Below are 19,223 nucleotides of genomic sequence, written 5' to 3' on the forward strand. Positions count from 1 at the left end.
CCTTACGCAAATGACTGGAGCAGCATACGGCGACTGTGACTTCACTACCCATCCCTTGACAATCAGCTCTTGGATATACTCCTTTACTTCCCTGTAGAGGGGTTTAGGGATAGAAGCATAGGCCCTCTGGACTGGTGTATCATCTTTGAGCCTGATTTCCATTTGTAGTGAAGGGATACAGCCTATGTCTGTGCTGCTACGAGAGAACGCCTCACACTCTTCCCTTAACACCTTTTCAACTGACTTCTGTTGGTCCGGACTCAGGTGGCTAAGATCAACTGGGGGTAGCCATGACTCAGTGGACAGTTCAGAAACAGGGGTGGCTGCGCTTACCTCAGCTATGGTGATGGGGCTCTGTGTGGGTTGAGTCAGCTCTGATGTGTTTGTGGGTCGGTCTGCCTCAATAACTTTAGCGACATGTTGAATAGTACCCAGGGCTGTTCTCTTCGGTAGAATTATTTCGTGTTTGGAGTGGTTAGAGATGGGGACCTTAACAAATGGCCTTTGAGGGTTGTTGATCTCAAGGAGCCCTTCCCCAACACTCAGGTGTCTCAAGGCAGTGTTCTCGTCGGGTTCGTACAGCACCAGGGGGTCACAAATGTCAAAACTTTGGGGTACTCTGCACCACACTTGGACTGCTTTTCCAGCAGGAATGGTCACATTGCTCTTCCCAATTCTCACTGTGGCTGGGTCACATTCTGCTCTTTGTGGTACTTGTATGAAGTTTACCATAGCCATCACTTGCTCTTCGTCTGTACCAAAAGCTTTGCGTAGGAGACTATACAATAGAGCACTGGCCTCTCGGTCTGACTCTTGTGTTTGGATAATGGCGCCAAGCACGTTCGCTCCCAGGAGGGGCTGAGGGAGTGACAGCTTACTGACAAGGAAAGGGGCTTGCACAGTAAGATTGGGATCTTCGTGACCAGCGAGAGTGACTGTAAGTTCAACCCACCCATCATAAGGAACTGCTTGTCCGTTAACCGCATAAACTTCAAGTCCATCATTTAACAGCTCTTGGAGGGGTCGCACCTGATAGTTAGGAATAAACCGCTGAACCCACTGTCTGTCCACTAAACTCACTTGTGAGCCAGAATCAAATAACACTGTCACTGGATAGCCACCAATCAAACACTTGAGGAGGCTTTTCTTTCCAACTAGGGGGACTTTACAGCTGTTTGGTGTTAAACTTTGGCAAGAGGTTACCTGTTGCTTTCTCTGGTCTCGCTTTGGCTGCTTTCTTTTTAGCTTACTGCGACGTCTTGCACACTCAGTAGTAAGCTGTGCAGAGGAGGACCTTACTGGCTGGGACTGTGACTCTGCGCCGGCCTCTGGCTGTCCCTCGACAGAGACCGATTCCAGTTTCCCTGAGTTTTGGTCCGCTTTAAACATCCCACTGCTCTGTGTCCTGACTCGCAGCATACAAAGCAATGACTACAGTCCTGCAAGTTCTGTTCAGTACACTTTGGACAAAGGAACGCTTTCTTTTGAGGAGGTCTGTTGGGGTTGGCTGGGGTTTGGAAAAGCGGGTTGGGAGGTGGTTGTGGGGACAGCTGGCAAGGCTTTGCCTCCTGTTGTTTAATCAGGCTGGCGACCATGTTAGTTAGAGTCTCTACTTGGGCGGCAAGTTGTTTGATTGTTGGTGAGGATTGTTCTTTGGCTATCTTGTCGTTTGCTTCGATCCCAGCACTTTGGGCTTGTGCACTCTTTTGGCGGGCGACTTGGCCTAACCTTCGCTGGTGTTCATTTTCATCACTGATAATCTTTGTGACCTCACTAAGAATCTCTTCGTCAGTGACATTGTTGTTTGAGGTGAGAGGTCTTAGTCTTTGTCGCAAGTCTGCGTACTTAGCCCCCAGGCCTTGATAGATTGTGTGGAGGAAAACTTCCTGGACAGTTCTTGGGTCATAGGAGATCTCAGTGTTGGCCTGCTTCGACTGAAAAATAAGCTTCTGTTTAAGTCCAATCATGCGATACAGAAACTGCTGGGGCGTCTCTTGTTCACTTTGTCTAGCACACATTAACTCCTGGAGCATTTCAGTTGTCGCTTTTTCTCCGAGATGAGACCTCAGAAAGCCCTGAAGTTCATGGAGAGACAGGTCATCTTTGAGCATTAACATGTCCCGGAAAGTGCCAGGCTTCACAATTCTCAACACACCTCGAACAATTTCAGCCTCCACAAATCCTTCTTTAACTCCTTCATTAATCTGCTTGGTGAGACTGTTGTAGCTGATTTCGGAACTGTTGTCTCCAATCTGTCCCCCAAACACTTTGAATTCTCTGCGTGGTAAGTACGAAAAGTCTCTTACAGTGACTGGCTGCTTAGGGCTAATCTGTATGATTGGTTGTGGTTGCAAATTGCTCTGCTGGCGTGCTACAGCAGGTGACTGGGCCCTTACAGTTCCACATAGTCTTAGCCTCTCACCCAGTGTCTCATACGCTTTCCTCAACTCCTCTAACTGTTGTGTTTCTGCGTTTGCATAGGGATTTGGTGATATATCTGGTGGATCTTCCGGCGGTTGTGGGTCTAGCACGGTATTAGATGGTTGTGGACTGGGCATGGCATGTACTTCATTCTCACCAGCTGTTTGCATGGCAGGATTACTTCCCTGGATGACCAGATTAATCAAATCATTCAGCGTCAACAAATGACTCATGCCCTCATCTTCAAGTTGCAATAGTGTATTTGACTGCATGTAGGAGGTGATATAGTCCATACAACCTTCTTTATCATCCTGACTGAGCTGTGTAGTGTCTTTGTTTTCTGATGCGAGGCTCTTAGCGAGTTCGAAGAGGTCTTGACCTTGGAGTGAAAACAAGCGTCTCCTGATATTCCAGGCAAGTTCCTTTCTCTCGGTCGACATGTTGTATGTATTTCTGATTATCCTTCAGCTCGATAGTGACTAGGATGCGTCACACTCCCCTCACTGCAGTACGGTTCCATGTCGAGGCAAAGGTCCCCTTTTCACCTCACTACCTGGACACCTACTCGCTGGCTTGGCTGGAGTAACGGCCTTGTCACGATTGTGTCGTGGTTCTGGTATCACTGGATCTGCCCTCGACAACTGTAGAGGAGAGATCCCGGACGAGCCCCCACAGTTTGTTACGGGTCCCAGATGTGAAGACCACAATAACAAAAAGAATACAAATCTGTAAAAATAAAGGTAGAGTCTCAGAGAAAGAATCACAGGAGCACTCGTGTCTTTTCCCGAATTGCATCTCTTATTTCAGATCAACAAATATAATTTACATCCAGTGCTTTCACTTGTCAGATATGCTCAATAACTGTAAAAGGTAAATAAAAGGCATTTGGCAAATATATGCATCTATGGTCATTACATTTCTCCAGTTTACACTGTTAATCACACTATTCCTTCACTCTTTTACATCAGCAGTGCAGATAGCACATAATGCCTTAAACGTCTTATTGCTCTTTCTCACATATAGGGCAAACTCAAAATAGCTTATCCACAAATCTGATATAAGTGCATAAATCTTACTAGATTAGACAAAACACACCTGGATGTATTACTTTGCAATGTAACAACATAAATGTACATTCATTCTTAGCTTATTCTTAACATTTCCACACCACTTGAACCATAAAGTGTATATAAGATATTTTAAACTCGAATAATCTGATGTCAGGGCCTTTACAGTTAAATTGGAGCACCACACACACATATTTGCTTGTTAAATGGAATTTACCAAGTTTAAATACATCCCGCGGGCTGGCGAACTCTCGCGGTAACTCTCGCGATACCTGGGGCTGCGCGGCTCGCCTTTACCACCGCTGCGGTGCCGTGCTTCAGTAATTTTCAACTAAACCCCACTTAAGGTTACATCGGCGGTGTCAACATAACTCTCAGTAAACACCGAAGTAGAACAAGGCACAAAACCCTCATACACTATTTTTAAGACGATACTGACCTGTAAAAATAAAGGTAGAGTCTCAGAGAAAGAATCACAGGAGCACTCGTGTCTTTTCCCGAATTGCATCTGAGAGGACAGGAAGTTGGTCCGCTCTAGGCAACCGCGGGCGAACGACTACAGTGTCAACAGTTCCGCTTATTATTTCTCACTTTTACTCTCCTCAATTGTTATGGACTACACGTAATGAATGTAAAATAATAATTGTCTTAATTGCTGACATATGTTTTTCTTAAAAATAATAAAATTTACCAAAATGTGGTAGCACATTTGTGTTCACCACATGACAAAATGTGGAAAAGTTCAAGGGGGCCGAATACTTTTCCAAGCCACTGTATAAAGCGCTTTGAGTCCTCCGGGAGAGTATAAAAGGACTATATAAGAATTTGTCATTTACAACCAGTGCAAGACAAACAGAATCTAACATACAACACAAGTGGGTGGAAGAACGTGAGATAGGATAAGAATTACACACTATTTATTTGTATTTATACACAAGAGGGCAACTGGGAGGAATGAACGCAGCTAACAACACACAAAGACAACGAGGAAGGAGGGAAGGTCAAAATAAATGCAAGACAGTAGAGACAAATAACTACCAAAACAAAACAGGAAGTTAGGAGTGATAACTAAATGGGTAAACAGAGACACATAAATGAACTTAATGCAGGGAAACTGATACAGGAGGGTAATATAAGAAACATTTAGGATGGAACTAAAGTCTAAGCCAAACAGGAAACTAAGATCTCTAAGGAATGCCAAATAATTACACGAAAAAACAAATATAAACACGAAGCAAAGTAAAAGTTAAACAGAAAACAAAACCTTTGTCTAAATAAACAAAAATTCAAAGTTCATAAACTCAAAAACACTGGGTCCAAGACCTACAAGCATTAACACATCTGATATGCTGTTTGTTACTCTTTTGTTGTTCTGTTTGTTTGATTGATTGATTGATTGATTGATTGATATTTGTCAAATAGACAACTTCTGAATGGGGTATGGTCTAAATGACAGCTATACCTCAAATTGATAGAGGTCAGATGAAGTGACAATTAACTGGTGATATTTGCAGGACTCCATCTGGGAGAAAATGCCTCAGGAGGGCAACAAAGCTGCAGAGTTACAATGGTTTATTAATGAAACACAGTTCCTGCGCTTGTTTTTGGAAGAAGACACTTCTGCTGCAGCAACAGTCTGTATTCAACACCTGCAACATATTGCCCGATTGCGTGTGACGCTCACCATGGCTGCACAGCTCATCAGTGACAGACTGCCTGGTAAGCTATACGTTTCCTATTGTATTGCACTACTACAGTTTGCAGCGGTTTGCAGCTAAAACAATGTTTGTCATTGTTCCAGACGGAGCAGAAGATTTTCTAAACATGGTGAAAAAGCTCTGTGAGGACAGTGGAAATGACTGGTATCGTGTTTACCTCATCCGCAAGCTCAGCGAATCACAGGGTGTGGAGTACGTCCAGACAATGATGAAAAAACCTGAGTTCTTCTGGATTTTCCCTGAAGAGATACATCAGCAGGTAAAGCTACTGCCAAAAACTGGAGTATAGTTAAATTAATTCAGACAGTTTTATCTATAACGTGTGAGATCATATCAATAGTTAGGCACTGTATTGGGTAAGGAGACTCTACAATGTAACTCTACAATGACAGAAGCCCAGACTTGTTGATGAACAAGAACAAGTAGGGAGGAATGACACCCTTTTAATAGAAAAAAAGCCCCCGTCCACTCAGGCCAGCCATTTCATTGGAAGAAGTTGGGCTGAGGGAAAAGAAGACAAAAAAGAAGAGCCTGAGATATAACGAACTAAGATAAACAGGGAAGATCACAGCCTCCTGGGGAGTGAAGACACAGAGTGATGGCTGCAAAACCGTAGCTTATAAAGTCAGATTTTACTGTGTTATGGTCTGTCTAGAGGTGGCCAGACCACAACATGAAGGCTTCCTGTTCAACTGAAATTTTTTGGGTTTTAAGAAGTGTGAGCAAGCATTTTAGTGCAGTGCGTGAGGGTGTCAGCGGTGTGGCTTTGCAATCGTGTGTGTCAAAGATAAAATTTCAGTAATGTGTGTGTAAGAGGCTTTCAGTAATAATGTCCCGAAAGGCCCGTCATACCAGAACATCTCGGGTGTAATATATGTACTTAAACATGCTTCCTTTTCTGGTTGCAATTTTGGTGTCAAAAGAATGAAGATGGAGGCCTGATGGACCAGTATCTTGTGTATGGAGAGGAGTACAAGTCTGTGCGAGAAGCAGTTGCCAAGGCAGTAGTGGACGGTGATGTCGAGCAGATAGAAGACGCCTGTGAGGTATAAATATGCGCCAAACATTCTCTTTCATGTGTTTCACTTACCTGTTACTATTATATTGTTTTGATGAAACCACAATCTGTCTGCTAAGTTCATTTAATAATAATAATAATAATTTAAACATTTAAACATTTCTCATTACTGCTAGTTACATTGTAAGACCTGAGATACTTTGTAGTACTTTTGTAGTACTCACAATAGTACTAGTACTTTACTCTATATGCTCATTTTTATTTTTATTTTTATTTTACACTTATACTTTTCATTATTATTATTTTTTATACATTAGAGATGCACGGCATCACCAAAGAATCGGACAGTGTTTCTCCTGCTGGCTCTTTTCCGAGAGGTTACAACTCTGTACAGATCTGAAAACAGGGGTCTTCATCCTACTCCTGAGGTATGAACAATGAGAAAATTACCATCTGTAGCAAATGGATAAAGCATCAAGACTCTAGAAGAATTATTGGATTTTATTCAGAAAAACATGGATTTGGGGATTTTATTCTCAGCTGTAAGTGTGACGCTGAGTCTCAAAGTTTTAGAAATATAAATGAAGGATGATGATTTACAAACTCAGGGACAAAAACAATCATTTCCATATTTTCTAAAACGGTATGTGCTGCTCTAGCAATAATGTTGATATGGGTGTAAACCAGGGAGAGTTTGCCAGTGGAGGGGGGAACTTCACCCCCCTTCTACTCGACTCTGTCTCTGCTAAATTATTTTTTATTCCCAGTGGGGAATCATCACCCCATCTGATTTTTAGTACTGCATCTTGAAACAGTCTACAGTGAAAATGTGACAGGATGAACAGGATCCTCTTTTGTTCCAGCTTTTCATAAAGCCACCAAGCACTGCTGTTTCTGAGTGAAAACTACAATTAGCTATATAAAAATCAGAACATCAGAAGACTCACACAAAATCCTCAGAATATTCCTACTGAGTATAAACCACAACTTATCATCTATATCACAATTCCCAACAATTGTGAGTTGTGTAGCTTCTTCTTCTTTTTACTTGGTACAGGTTACCCACAGGCTGCTGTTTGCAGCATCCTGGAGACATTCTTCTTATGAAGTCTGTCTCTGAAAAAAGTGGGAGTTTTTTTTTTGGCTTTGCCTGTTATGGTGCAGCTGCTGTGATGTGCAGATAGACGGGAGAAGCCACACTCATGAGTAAAAAGAACAACCCTAACCTGACAGTCATTCACATATTTCAACCTGGGGTCCAAAATGTTGTAGAACATGTTACAAACTGAGTTATTTATTGACTCTCAAACTCCAAATGTTAGTCGCTTATCTCAATAAATGTAGTAGGATCACTTCCTTCGCTGTCTGGAGATTGACAGATGGGATAAAAGAGGATGACACACTGAAGAAGATGATCCTCAGGAAAAAAATTGAACGAGAACAATAGCACTGGCCGAAATGCCAACCTAAACTGTAGCAGAGCCTCCTCCTGACCTCCCTGTACATAAACCCAAAATTTAAAAATCACATTAATCACATCAGATGACCAGACACTCATTTCTACTTTCTAGTATATCTACTAATATAAAATCAAATATGACACTCTGTTTAACAAATTAGTGCAATTATTCCGTCAATTATTCTTCCTGTTTTTGAGGGTGAAATTTTAAATTGTATTGTTTTTCTTACATGTCTTCTATATTCCCTAAAGCAATGTCTTGAATTTGATGACCTCATCGAGGGCTCAACGTATCTGCATCAAGCAGAAGTAAGACGATTTGCCTCAGCCTTGGTTTACAACAGGTTGGGAGCGCTCACTGTTCAGCCTGGTAGTGCTATCATGGAGAACACCATCACTGAGCTGATCATTCATCTGGCAGCAGTGCTGCTCACTGGGAATCATCACCTGCTGATGCCACTCAAGCATCTTGGTCTGTCTCCTGAAAATATGCAGGTAAACATCAGGACGTCATATGTAAAAAGTGGATGTAGTCATAAAGATGTCACTCACTGCTCAGTGGACTTGTTAACTTAACAACATTACATTTATGTTACCTTTGTGCAGTTTCTTAGATTGTCATTTCATTTAACCTACAGAGGGCTTTTATACCCACAATGCCTGATGACATTTTAGCTGTTGCCCAGGCAGCCATGAATTATGAGGGCCAGCTCACTTGGTATGGTAAGTATTACTCCTTTTATATATGCAACTAAAACATTATAAATGATCCTTTGTTGTAATTTAGGTTTTCACACAAACAGCCCTAAATTGAAATCCTTTGAAGAATTCTGCAACAGCAAATATAAAGACATTTATAGGGGATGTAAAGCTTTTTTAATTTTATTGTGGGGCAAAGTCACCAGACTTATTTATTGGATTTAGCCCATGATTTTATGCATGCAGATTTTATGTCCAGGTGACCATTAACTTAAGTTAATAGTGGTAATGGTTCAAAATAAGCGTGTACAGATGTGTTACCAAGATGGCAAGAAGGATGTGGCAAGACTTGGTTCTAGGAGCACTTTGCATAAACTTGCCTATAACTTCACAGAGTGCTGCATATTATGTTTTAATAACTCAAGTGATTTTTTTCCCCATAGTCTGTCCAAATAATCATCCATGCTGCGTTGATATGGTAAGCCATTTTTATTCCGTTCCAGTTAATATATTAATGACAGTGATTACAAATATAATATTGTTAATAATTGTACTATTTATGCCATCATTTGCTGTAGTGCGGCATGCCCATAGAGAGAGGCCGATGTCTGGAGTGTGGTGAAGAAGTTGGAGGAGAACATTACGCAGTCGTGCCTGGATTCACAAAAGTTCAGTTGCATGAGTGAGTGTCATTAAATTCCAAGAAATTTAATGTACTAAACACCTTTCTTTAATGTCTTGATGCATTCTCAATCATCCAGGAAAATAAATCTCCAAAAGTTGATTCTGTTCTTCTGGACGCTGCATCCAGATGAACAGAATCAACTTTTGGAGACCTTTCTTTAATGTTACAGTGAAACTCAGGTCTTAAAAGCTTGGTTCCTAGTTAATTTATATTCATAGATAGATAGATATCTAGCTAGCTAGCTAGCTAGCAGTAAATTGTGTGTCACAGACTGTAATTCACATTTGCATGACTTATTTAAACACCATGAAACTCCAAATACACAAATACATGAGACCAGCCACAAGAACACTCCTGTTCACAACTTTTAGGCACAGACTGACACTGTGCCTCTTCATTAAATCCTCAAAGAAAATGATCAGAAGAAGAAATTGGAAGCACAAGATAATTCAGGCACTGCTCATTTGTCTTTAGATGATAACAAAGACTTTGATATAATTGAATTGCTCTGCAAAGTAGCTTCAGCTGATTTATAAAAAAAAAATCTACTGCATAAATTTTCAGTATATTTATCCAGTGATGTCAAACCTTCCACTTGGAAAAGTAACACATATTTGGACTTAGACTTGGAAAGGACTTAGAGAAAGAAAAATGTGCATGTGTGAATGTGTTTTCTACCATTAAAGCTGTGGCACTGGGAGTATACCAGCTCTTCTTCTTACTGATACAAATCTGTTGTTTTAGGGATCAAACACGTCCCGGTCACATTCTGGGAGACCCTGAACGGAGAAACAACCCAGATGCTTTAGACACCAAACACATGTCTCTGACTCCCTTTACTCTGGTCAGGTTGGTTACACATTTGGCCATGGTGCTGGGAGCCTCAGAGAAACCTGAGGTGAGCAGAATATAATTACTCTATCTTTGTGGATCCTAATCATTTTTAAATGAAGTATCTGAAGTGAGAGTTACTTTGTACAGTAGTGGCAATATCTAAGCAGCTTAAGTCATAAGCTGTTCATGAATAATCCACAAAACTCAATGAATGATGTTGTTTGTTTTATTACATCTAACAATGATGCTGTCACTCACTCTTTGTTCAGGTTGTCCAACAGATAATCCAGCCACCTGTGGAGGATGTCAGTTTGTTTCTCAGGTTGCACATAACAAAGGATCTTGAGCATCTGTCCCAGGCACTGGGAAAAGGAGCTGACGACAACGTAACATCTGTTCACTTGGTGCTCAAATCACTGCAGGAGCTACCACGGGCCAGTTCCAGTAAGTATCCAATCTTTAGTCACATGAACATGTGTCAAATATGGTCACATCTAGAATGACAGGAAGAAATAATGGAAGTCAGTACTTCATAAGAACTTGATTAAAATTGTGATTCCATTTAAGCTTAGAAAGAGTCTGCCATTCATTTTTGACTTTTCTTCTAGCTACTATCGACCCTTACCTTACAACCAAAGAATCCAGAAACACCTGGGAGACTACTGTGGCGACAGATATTATGACACCAAAGCTGATGGTAATTTGTTAGCTCAGTTTTTACCCTTTTTGTCATGAACCCCTTTTCACTCTTATCTATATAAACCCTCTATATACCCTTACCAATATTTTGTGTCCAGGATCTTGACCAACTCCTACAAGAGGCAAAGGGAACCGTCAGAAATGACTCACGTGTATCTTCCAACTTCATCATAAGGACGATCCACGGTGATGACTTTAGCTTCCTCACCTCACTGCAACAGGGCTCTGAGGTCGACAGCTCAGCAGTGTGGAGCTGCAGGGAGAGGCTGTCGTTGCTCAGCCTCACACACATTATGGAGACGAATAATCAAAAGGAGGAGCTCCCCCTGCTCTGGAGGTTCCTGCAGAAGGTGTGTGTCTCACAGATGTAAAGCTTTGATTGATCAGAATTCACCCATCCAGTCAAAAATTTACTCGATTGCATGCGTGAATTACTGACCAGACTGAGGTTTTTTTTATTTGTTTGTTTTGTTTTTTGTCTTTGAGGTAACACTGTGCACTATGGATAATTGCAAAGTTTTCTTTTTTTAAAACCTTTAGACCAAATGTCAAATTTGCCCTCATATATTATGAGATGGATGAGTACAATGTTCTTTGTCACACATTTCTAGAATAGAAATTGAATAGAAATTGAATAGTCTATCTTTTCCCACAACCTTCAATTATATCAGTGCACCACCATGCTATAACTAATTATCTTTATATATTTTAAATGTAAAAGCAATTTTAAAAAGTTTCAGTAAGCTTGTTATTATTCTCACTGGTAGAATTGAAAATAACCAAAGATACACAGCCTGTGCTATTGAAGCATTGTTATCAGCCGATTGTTTTTTTGTTTTGTTTTTTCAGGAGAGAGAATTTCGGCTTATCAAATTCCTCCCAGAAATCCTAAACCTGCAGAAACGTTTGGTGAGAAAGTACCAAAATGCAACGGAAGATATCGTGGGCTCCATCAGAGAATTCATTGATCAGCAAACAGGTGCAGATTATATGGATCTAAACTCTCTCCAAATGTGAACAATGACGTGATTAATCTACAGTACTATTTCTGAATAAATGTGAAAATCACAGTCAAAATCCTTTAAAGTTGGCTTTTGCTACACAGACAAAGCAACTGAAATATTTTTATTCTGTTTGTCATGCAAATGTTTTTAAATTTGTTGTTTCAGAAATGGGGCAGCAGTATCAAAAACACATTGAGACCTTCTTGAAAACATGGAATCAGCTAAGAGTTTCTGTCACCAGCAGTAAGTAAACACTTCTACCCTTTGTCTGAACAACAAGATAATTTGTTGGTGCAGTTAAATCTTTTATTGTTCCTTTTATTTTGTATTTTTTTTCAGGACATTTTTATCAACTATACAAAAAAAATAGCTTGATTTGACTTTGCCTTACTGGGTTTAAAATGGGAACAGTGGAATTCTTGATTGATTTTAGTTGCCTTCGAGAGCAAACATAATTCTAATTCTAAATGACTTTGTAAACAATAAAGGTCAAAATAATAGAAAAAGATCTACCACTGACCAATTACTGAAAACATATTATTATTTGTTCTTGTGATTAAATGGAACAGTTAATAAACACATATGTAGATTTTTGTTATATTTGAAATAAGGAATTATTTATCTGTCCTTTCAAAACTATAGATGAAATCAAAATTCCAGAAGAATTTTGCAGCAGGGATTTGGACCTGGACAGTGACCTCAGGTACCTCCTGCCCCGTCGGCAGGGTCCAGGCCTGTGTGCCACAGGGCTGGTCAGCTATCTGGTGACTCTCCACAATGAGTTGGTGAATGCAGTGGACCGTCACACACGAGAGGACAGCAGGTACTTTTTTAAAGCAGGTTATGTAGCTTTTTTAATCGAGCTGTATCAGGTATCCTCCTACCTGAACTTCAAACAAAGGGACAGATGAGTCAAATGAGCATCATTCAGGGGTGTTAGTATTAAAAATCCTTTCTTTCACCTGGGAGCTTGACATAGATACCCAGAGCGACATAACCAATTACTGAGTCGATGCTATTGATACATTATATATTGTAAATATAATACAGTTCAGTTTTGTTCTCAACAAAAATTTTCTTCATCAAAATAGTTTCTTGCATTCTAGACCAACATGAGCAAAGACATGTGGGGAGATTAAACTTTATATCTACATTGTGATGTCTGCAGTGACTACACAGTGAGTCTGATGGAGCTAATGGAGCAGCATGTGATCAGCTATGATGTGGAGAAGGATCTGCTTCCACTGGTTTTGTCCAACTGTCAGTACAGCTTGGAACGTGGCCACGAGACAATATCTGAGTATGACCTGCCCAGTATCCAACAGCAGATCCTCACCCGCTTTCTGCAGGGAAAACCTCTCATTACCCGCGCAGTGAGTCCACACAGCCAGTTAAAACATGTGTTCCACGTCTAAAATTACACAAACTTTGGCTGAAGTTAAGAGTTCCAGTTGTTTTAAACTCTTGATTTCTCTCCACTGCAAAGAAGTTCATTTTCTGTTGAAGTTCTATCGTAATAGACGGCAGGGGGGCTCAAGAAGCAAATACAGTACAAACACAAATAGGACTAAGCTATTACTGTTTGTTCCACATATTTATGACAGCACACTGCTACAACATGTGGGTTTTACATCTTAAGTCCTCCCTGACAAAACCTCCAAGGGATTCTTTTTCCAGAATAAAGCCAGGAATCTTTTGTTAGGCAAAGTTGTAAACCACTGCACTATGGAGTTTGTTTTTATTGTGTTGGTTAACTACAGTGGGAAATTTTCATCATTTGACTCAAGTCTTGTATCTGTTCTATGTGATCTTACTTAGTTTAAAATCATATTTACATATTTCCCTGCTTCACTTAACCCCTGTGTTTTATTAAGGGAATTCCCACGCTGGTCAATATGCAAGAGAGAGACTATGAGACCATTTTCAAAACTGTTCATGGAAAAGTGCCACAGGTAAAGTAATATGACCCATACTGAGTTTACAGTAAAAGTGCTAATATTTGTTTGGGAGATATTCTTGATAAATGGACTTACTATCTCTAATCTGTAAATGGTTATTACAGGTATAGCAGATTGATGTTTTGTTTATCACCAAATCGCATAAATATTTCGGGCCGAATAGTCACAGCAAATAAGAAAAATTGTCCTAACATTCATCTATAAAAGATCTACTCACACATTACACAGTTATATTGGGATGATTTACTTTTCAGTGCTTTATGACTTCACTGCTTTGTTTCTCTATCAGACGGCTCTGTCCCGTTTGATCTGGAACTCCGTGTCGAGACAGCTGGACTCCTACAGCGAAGTGTGTGAAGCACTGAAGATTGTGGAGCTGCTTCTGGGTTATCTCTCAATGACTGGTGGTGACCCCAAAATGAAACTGGTCACTTACCTTCAGGAAATACTAAAGATGGACCAAAACATTAATCAGCACATACTGAAGGTCATTGCATGTATTCTCTCTCACGCTGAGCCTCACATATCAAAAATCAGTATTAATGACAAAGCAAAGACCAGAGAGAACAAACTATCTAAAGTTGATCTTTAAGTTGATCACTTTTTTGCAGGCTTTTGGCAAATGTGACCTCAGACACTGTGTTTGTCTGTGGCAAGTCCTGTCCTCTCTCAGATCTGAAAAAATGCTGCAACTGAAAAGGGTAAGTTTTGCAGTATGTTTTGTTTTCAGATACAAATAAAATTTCAAGTTTATACATCACATGTGGTTTTTCACTGAGGATACATAAATTGTAAGTTTTGATCCTAAGCTCCTGTGTTAGCACTTTGGTCATTATGACCAGATATGTCATTCCATCTACTGTATACATACAAATGCATGCTTGCATGTCTTGTTAAAAAGGAGCCCTTTTCGGGGTATCCAGCCGAGTACCAGGTGCCACTGACTGAGGAAAACAAGACTGAGCTGAAACGATTCATGTCCAGAGGAAACATGGACCAGTGGCTGCTTGAGATGCATGAGTTCCTCTTGTTGTGCCTGGGCCGCCTACGGGCAACTGAGGACTACAATCCATCATGGAGGTAAACCTGTTGTATGGTATCAGATTGTTTGTTTGGTAATGCCATGTTCTGTTTGGCCCTGACTTAGCAGGTGTGAAGAACGATTTACATCCTAAACCTCACAGTCACTGCAGATGATCCTGTGTAGCCAAAATATGGATATATAAGAGTGATCTCAGAGATGCAAAGATATGCGTACAGTTATAGATTAGTCAGAATGAAGCAAAATATTTTCATCTAAGTATTAAAAACAATACTTATATTTAAAACTATGTTAGTTTGTCCAATTAATTTTCAGTTAATCAATCAATCTTAAAAATGTCCAAGTACTTTGTGCATATTTTACTGTCTTCAGATAAGCCCTGTTTATTCATTTTCATATCTGTATAGTGCCCCATCGTTTGGCCTTTCTGTCTATACCAAAAGTATGAATGTCTTTAATTGTTATAATGTTTTTTTGTTTTCCTGCTAAGTAAAAAAATATTTGCTCAAATGTAAAAGTAATGTATTAAAATTTATATTTTCTTTCTTTCTGACAGTCTGAAGGAGGCGGTCAGTGCCTACATGGATCATAAAGAAGTAGAAGTCCCTCCTTACGTGGAGGAAAACTTCTCTGAAAATGTGCAGCTGTCTCAGATAATTGAGACCTGGAAATACACCATCACAGCCAAACAGGAGTTGATGAATGAGTGATCAACTGAATGAGTGCATAGAGAGATATTAGTTATCTAAAGAAGTAAACAAAGGTATTTTTTCTGCATTTATTGATGTAATAATCATAGGGTGTGTTGTGTTGTTCATTTGTTTTTCAAATTGGAATTGGAATTATTTTACAAATTCAATTCAACAACCAAAAACTATATTTACATTTTAATATTTTATTATACATTATATTTTACTTCTCTTGTGAATGGGTTGAATTAAAAAAAAGAGTAATATTATCATGCTGCAAGGAGTGAATAATATTTCTCCATCTAATAAGAAATTAAAGCAATAGGTGATTGATACACAGAAAAAAGCAAAATCTTGTAATCCAATGTAAATGAATGTGCACGGTTCGATCATAAACATGAAAGGAGATGGTATACTGAGCATTTTACACTTTTTCATACATATTTTATTTTTCTTATATTTTAAAATGCTTTAAGTTTTTATTTACATTTACGGTATGTAAAAGTTGAGATTTGCTACATTTTATGTTTGTTTTTTTTTAATTTAATAGTTAGATTTATCAGATTTTCAACACATGTATTAAACCTGGTTGCGTTCAGCAGATAATCGAGAGATGAATTGGATGGGTTTAGAGAGATTTTAGTTTATCAGTTAACTTTAAGGCATACTACTTCTTTGAACTCTTTTATTTGTTTATGGTCTTGTTGATGTTTTTCTTGATTTGTTTATGAGAAAGATTAGAAATTACCTTTAACCTCTGTGAAAACAATGAAACAGCAAAGCAGAATAAACTCAAGCACATCATGAGTGAGCTGCTCATGTAGTCACTGTGAGAGTATATACTGCTTTGATATATTTTATATATCATTCTTTGATGACTATTTTTGTTTTAAAGTAAAATCTTTTAGGGTGAAGTAACAACAGGATGGATTGATAAACTAGTGCAAAAACTGCACATTTTCCATTTTTCTTACATGTTAAAAAACTATAAATGTTCATTTGCATAAAAGTGACTTGAATGCGTTCATTTAAAGAAAACATTTATTTTACAGCTAAAGAACAAAATATGATTTAAACATAAACTAGTAAAGAAATTAATAATTGATAGTTTTCTTTTTACATTTTACTAACAGTGTCAAATACTTTTTGTTTGCATCAATATAAAAAGTCAATATTTTACATTTTATCTGTTTTCTCTAATACTTGGATTTAAAAAATTAAAAATAACACTCAGGCTCAACAAAAACAATGATACACAGCAAGGCAGATAAAACAAGTGCATTATTTCTTCGATATGAGCCACCTGCTCATGTGTTGCATTTTGTCAATCTAAAAAAGTTACTAAGAGTTATTTAGAAAATTCAGAAATGCATTGTTGAATTTGACAATCATATAGTGTGAAACTTTGTTGATTTACCCTTTATGTCGAAGGATTATGTACACATTTCTTCTTTTTTTTCTGCTTTCTTTTTTTTATCAAGTATATTTTTACTATTGACCAGCACTCAAAATTGTATTACTTTTTCTTACATATGTCAAGTATCCTGTATTGATTATTTGTTGTGTATCTGCTAAAAGATTAAAGTACATTGGAAAATATTTCCTCTGAAATAGTCAATGAAGCAGCTGTTACACACATATGACCTGAAATGTATTATTTCTGCCATAGTCACAGATTGTCAGTCACTTATTGAAAATTAACCCCTTTTTTTTTGTTTTTGTTTTTTTTTAAAGTTCTCTATGGTTGTTTACTGTGCTTTGAAGAAGTATTCATACATACTTTTTTTGTCACCTTACAGCCCAAAACGGAAATATTTTTGATTAAGATTGTCAGTGACTGACCAACACAAAGTAGCACATAATTGTTAAGTGGTACGAAAATGATACATTGATGTAGATAAAAGTTGTAGATAGGTTTAAAGTAGAGTTAGGTTACAGAAAAATATCCCAAGCTTTGAACATCTCCAGGAGCACTGTTCAATCCATCATCCAAAAATGGAAAAAAGTATGCTACAACTGCAAACCTACCAAGACATGGCCGTCCAACTAAACTGACGGACCGAGCAAGGAGAGCACTGGTGAGAGAAGCTTCTAAGAGGCCCATGATCACTCTGGAGGAGCTGGAGAAATCCACAGCTTAGGTGGGAGAAACTGTCTGCAGGACAACTGTAAGTCGTGCACTATAAAGAAGAAAGCCATTGTTGACAGACATAAAAAGTCCCGTTTGCAGTTTGCCAGGAGACATGAAAGGGACACAGCAAATGTGTGGAAGAAGGTGGTCTGGTCAGACCAAAGTTGGGCCTAAATACAAAGCGCTACATGTAGCTGAAAAGTAACACTGCCTGCTCATCACCCTGAATACACCATCCCCACTGTGAAACATGGTGGTTGCAGCATCATGCTGTGGGGATGCTTTTCTTCAGCAGGGACAGTGAAGCTGGTCAGAGTTGATGGGAAGATGGATGGAGCTGGAAGAACCTGGAAGAAAACTTTTTTGGAGGCTGCAAAGGACTTGAGACTGGGAAGGAGATTTACCTTCCCTAAACATACAGCAAGAGGTACAATGTAATGACTGGGATAGCCCAGTCATTTCCTAAATCATGGCAATTCTCCTGGCACTTAACAGCGTACACTATATTACTCTGTTTGTGTCAGTGGACCAGATCTTTGGGTGAACTAATTTTTGGTGCAGCGTGCTTTGGGGTTTTAAAGTCACGCAGATGTGGTGTTTAGAGTAAATGTATCTCAGCTGTTCCGATACTCCTGACACATAAGGGAGCAGTAGAGGTTTCTGCTTAGGCAACAGTTGTCCTGCTCTCCTGGAGCCTTTTCTAGGTGCCTTCCCAGCTTTGACAAAATTCCAGCTAGGATAACCACATTTACTCTGGGCCTTTTTCATATGATGTTCTTCTTCTTCCCTGGCTGCTGTATCTGTGTGGATGGTGTTCATTTCAGGCTGTGTTGAAGGATAAAGGTGATCATACCAAATACTGACTTGCAAGCTTATTAGAATTGTACAGACTCAGTATTTACTTTATACAGGTGAAACTCGAAAAACTTAGAATATCATGCAAAAGTTCATTTATTTCACTAATTCAACTTAAAAGGTCAAACTAATATATGATATAGACTCAATACATGTAAAGCAAGAGATTTCAAGCCTTTATTTTTTATGATTTTGATGACTATGGCTTATAGCTTATGAAAACCCCAATTTGAAAATCTCTGAAAATTAGAATATTACATGAAATCAATAAAACAAGGATTTTAAACAGGGAAATGTCAGGCCTCTGAAAAATATGTCTGTGAAGGTTCTCAGTCATCCAGGTCATCGTAGTCTAAGGAGCTTGGAAAGAAAAGCGTCTGGACTTCTTTTCGTTGCTTGAAGACGTTTAACCTCTCATCCGAGAAGCTTCTTCAGTTCTAGGGTCAAATGATGGAGAGTCCCTGATTTAAACCCTGTGGGAGTGTCCCCCCCAAGAGGGACAAAAGGACCCCCTAATGATCCTCTTCCCAATCACTTGAGCCAAGGTGTGAAAACAGGTGTAGGTCACAATCAGCCAAGGTTTTGGGTGAACTCATTGTGAAACCTTTCCCCACCCTATCATGTGATTTCCTGAGGTCAGATTGCCCAGGATGTGAGTGGGCGTTAAGGCATCTGGGAAGGGATCTCAAAACTGGATTATAGATGGCAGACAGTTGGTGTCATAAACCGCCGCCTCTGTTTAAAGATGGTCGTTCACAGTGGACATAAATGGCCTCTTTTACTCCTCTTTCAAACCATCTGTCTTGTCTGTCCAAAATGTGAACATTGGCATCCTCAAAAGAGTGTCCTTTATCCTTTAGATGCAGATGGACCGCTGAGTCTTGTTTATTTTTGTTCAATTAGCAGCATGAGCTGTGGATACATGTAGAATTGTAAGCACAGTA

The 19,223-nt window shown here is 39.2% G+C and overlaps 1 protein-coding gene across 2 annotated transcripts in view; it reads left to right on the forward strand.

Moving 5' to 3' along the window:
- The window catches only part of LOC120734883 (E3 ubiquitin-protein ligase rnf213-alpha-like), a 94,628-nt gene extending 77,736 nt beyond the window's left edge, over window positions 1-16,892 (forward strand). Inside the window, exons 48-68 of one of the 2 annotated variants that reach the window (XM_040033982.1) lie at window positions 5,003-5,207; window positions 5,290-5,465; window positions 6,130-6,252; window positions 6,542-6,652; window positions 7,936-8,178; window positions 8,322-8,406; window positions 8,826-8,860; window positions 8,961-9,064; window positions 9,812-9,965; window positions 10,171-10,345; window positions 10,510-10,598; window positions 10,699-10,950; window positions 11,450-11,579; window positions 11,761-11,847; window positions 12,247-12,427; window positions 12,773-12,977; window positions 13,479-13,556; window positions 13,852-14,049; window positions 14,174-14,263; window positions 14,464-14,642; window positions 15,161-16,892. In XM_040033982.1, coding sequence (XP_039889916.1) covers window positions 5,003-5,207; window positions 5,290-5,465; window positions 6,130-6,252; window positions 6,542-6,652; window positions 7,936-8,178; window positions 8,322-8,406; window positions 8,826-8,860; window positions 8,961-9,064; window positions 9,812-9,965; window positions 10,171-10,345; window positions 10,510-10,598; window positions 10,699-10,950; window positions 11,450-11,579; window positions 11,761-11,847; window positions 12,247-12,427; window positions 12,773-12,977; window positions 13,479-13,556; window positions 13,852-14,049; window positions 14,174-14,263; window positions 14,464-14,642; window positions 15,161-15,314 — 3,054 coding nt within the window. In that variant the 3' untranslated portion in view covers window positions 15,315-16,892. The remainder of the gene's footprint in view (window positions 1-5,002; window positions 5,208-5,289; window positions 5,466-6,129; window positions 6,253-6,541; window positions 6,653-7,935; window positions 8,179-8,321; window positions 8,407-8,825; window positions 8,861-8,960; window positions 9,065-9,811; window positions 9,966-10,170; window positions 10,346-10,509; window positions 10,599-10,698; window positions 10,951-11,449; window positions 11,580-11,760; window positions 11,848-12,246; window positions 12,428-12,772; window positions 12,978-13,478; window positions 13,557-13,851; window positions 14,050-14,173; window positions 14,264-14,463; window positions 14,643-15,160) is intronic. The other variant, XM_040033991.1, reaches the window with a different exon arrangement.
- The last annotated feature ends 2,331 nt before the right edge of the window (window positions 16,893-19,223 follow it).

This window comes from Simochromis diagramma, unplaced genomic scaffold, assembly GCF_900408965.1.
Source record: "Simochromis diagramma unplaced genomic scaffold, fSimDia1.1 OVJJ01000334.1, whole genome shotgun sequence".
Classification (NCBI taxonomy): domain Eukaryota; kingdom Metazoa; phylum Chordata; class Actinopteri; order Cichliformes; family Cichlidae; genus Simochromis; species Simochromis diagramma.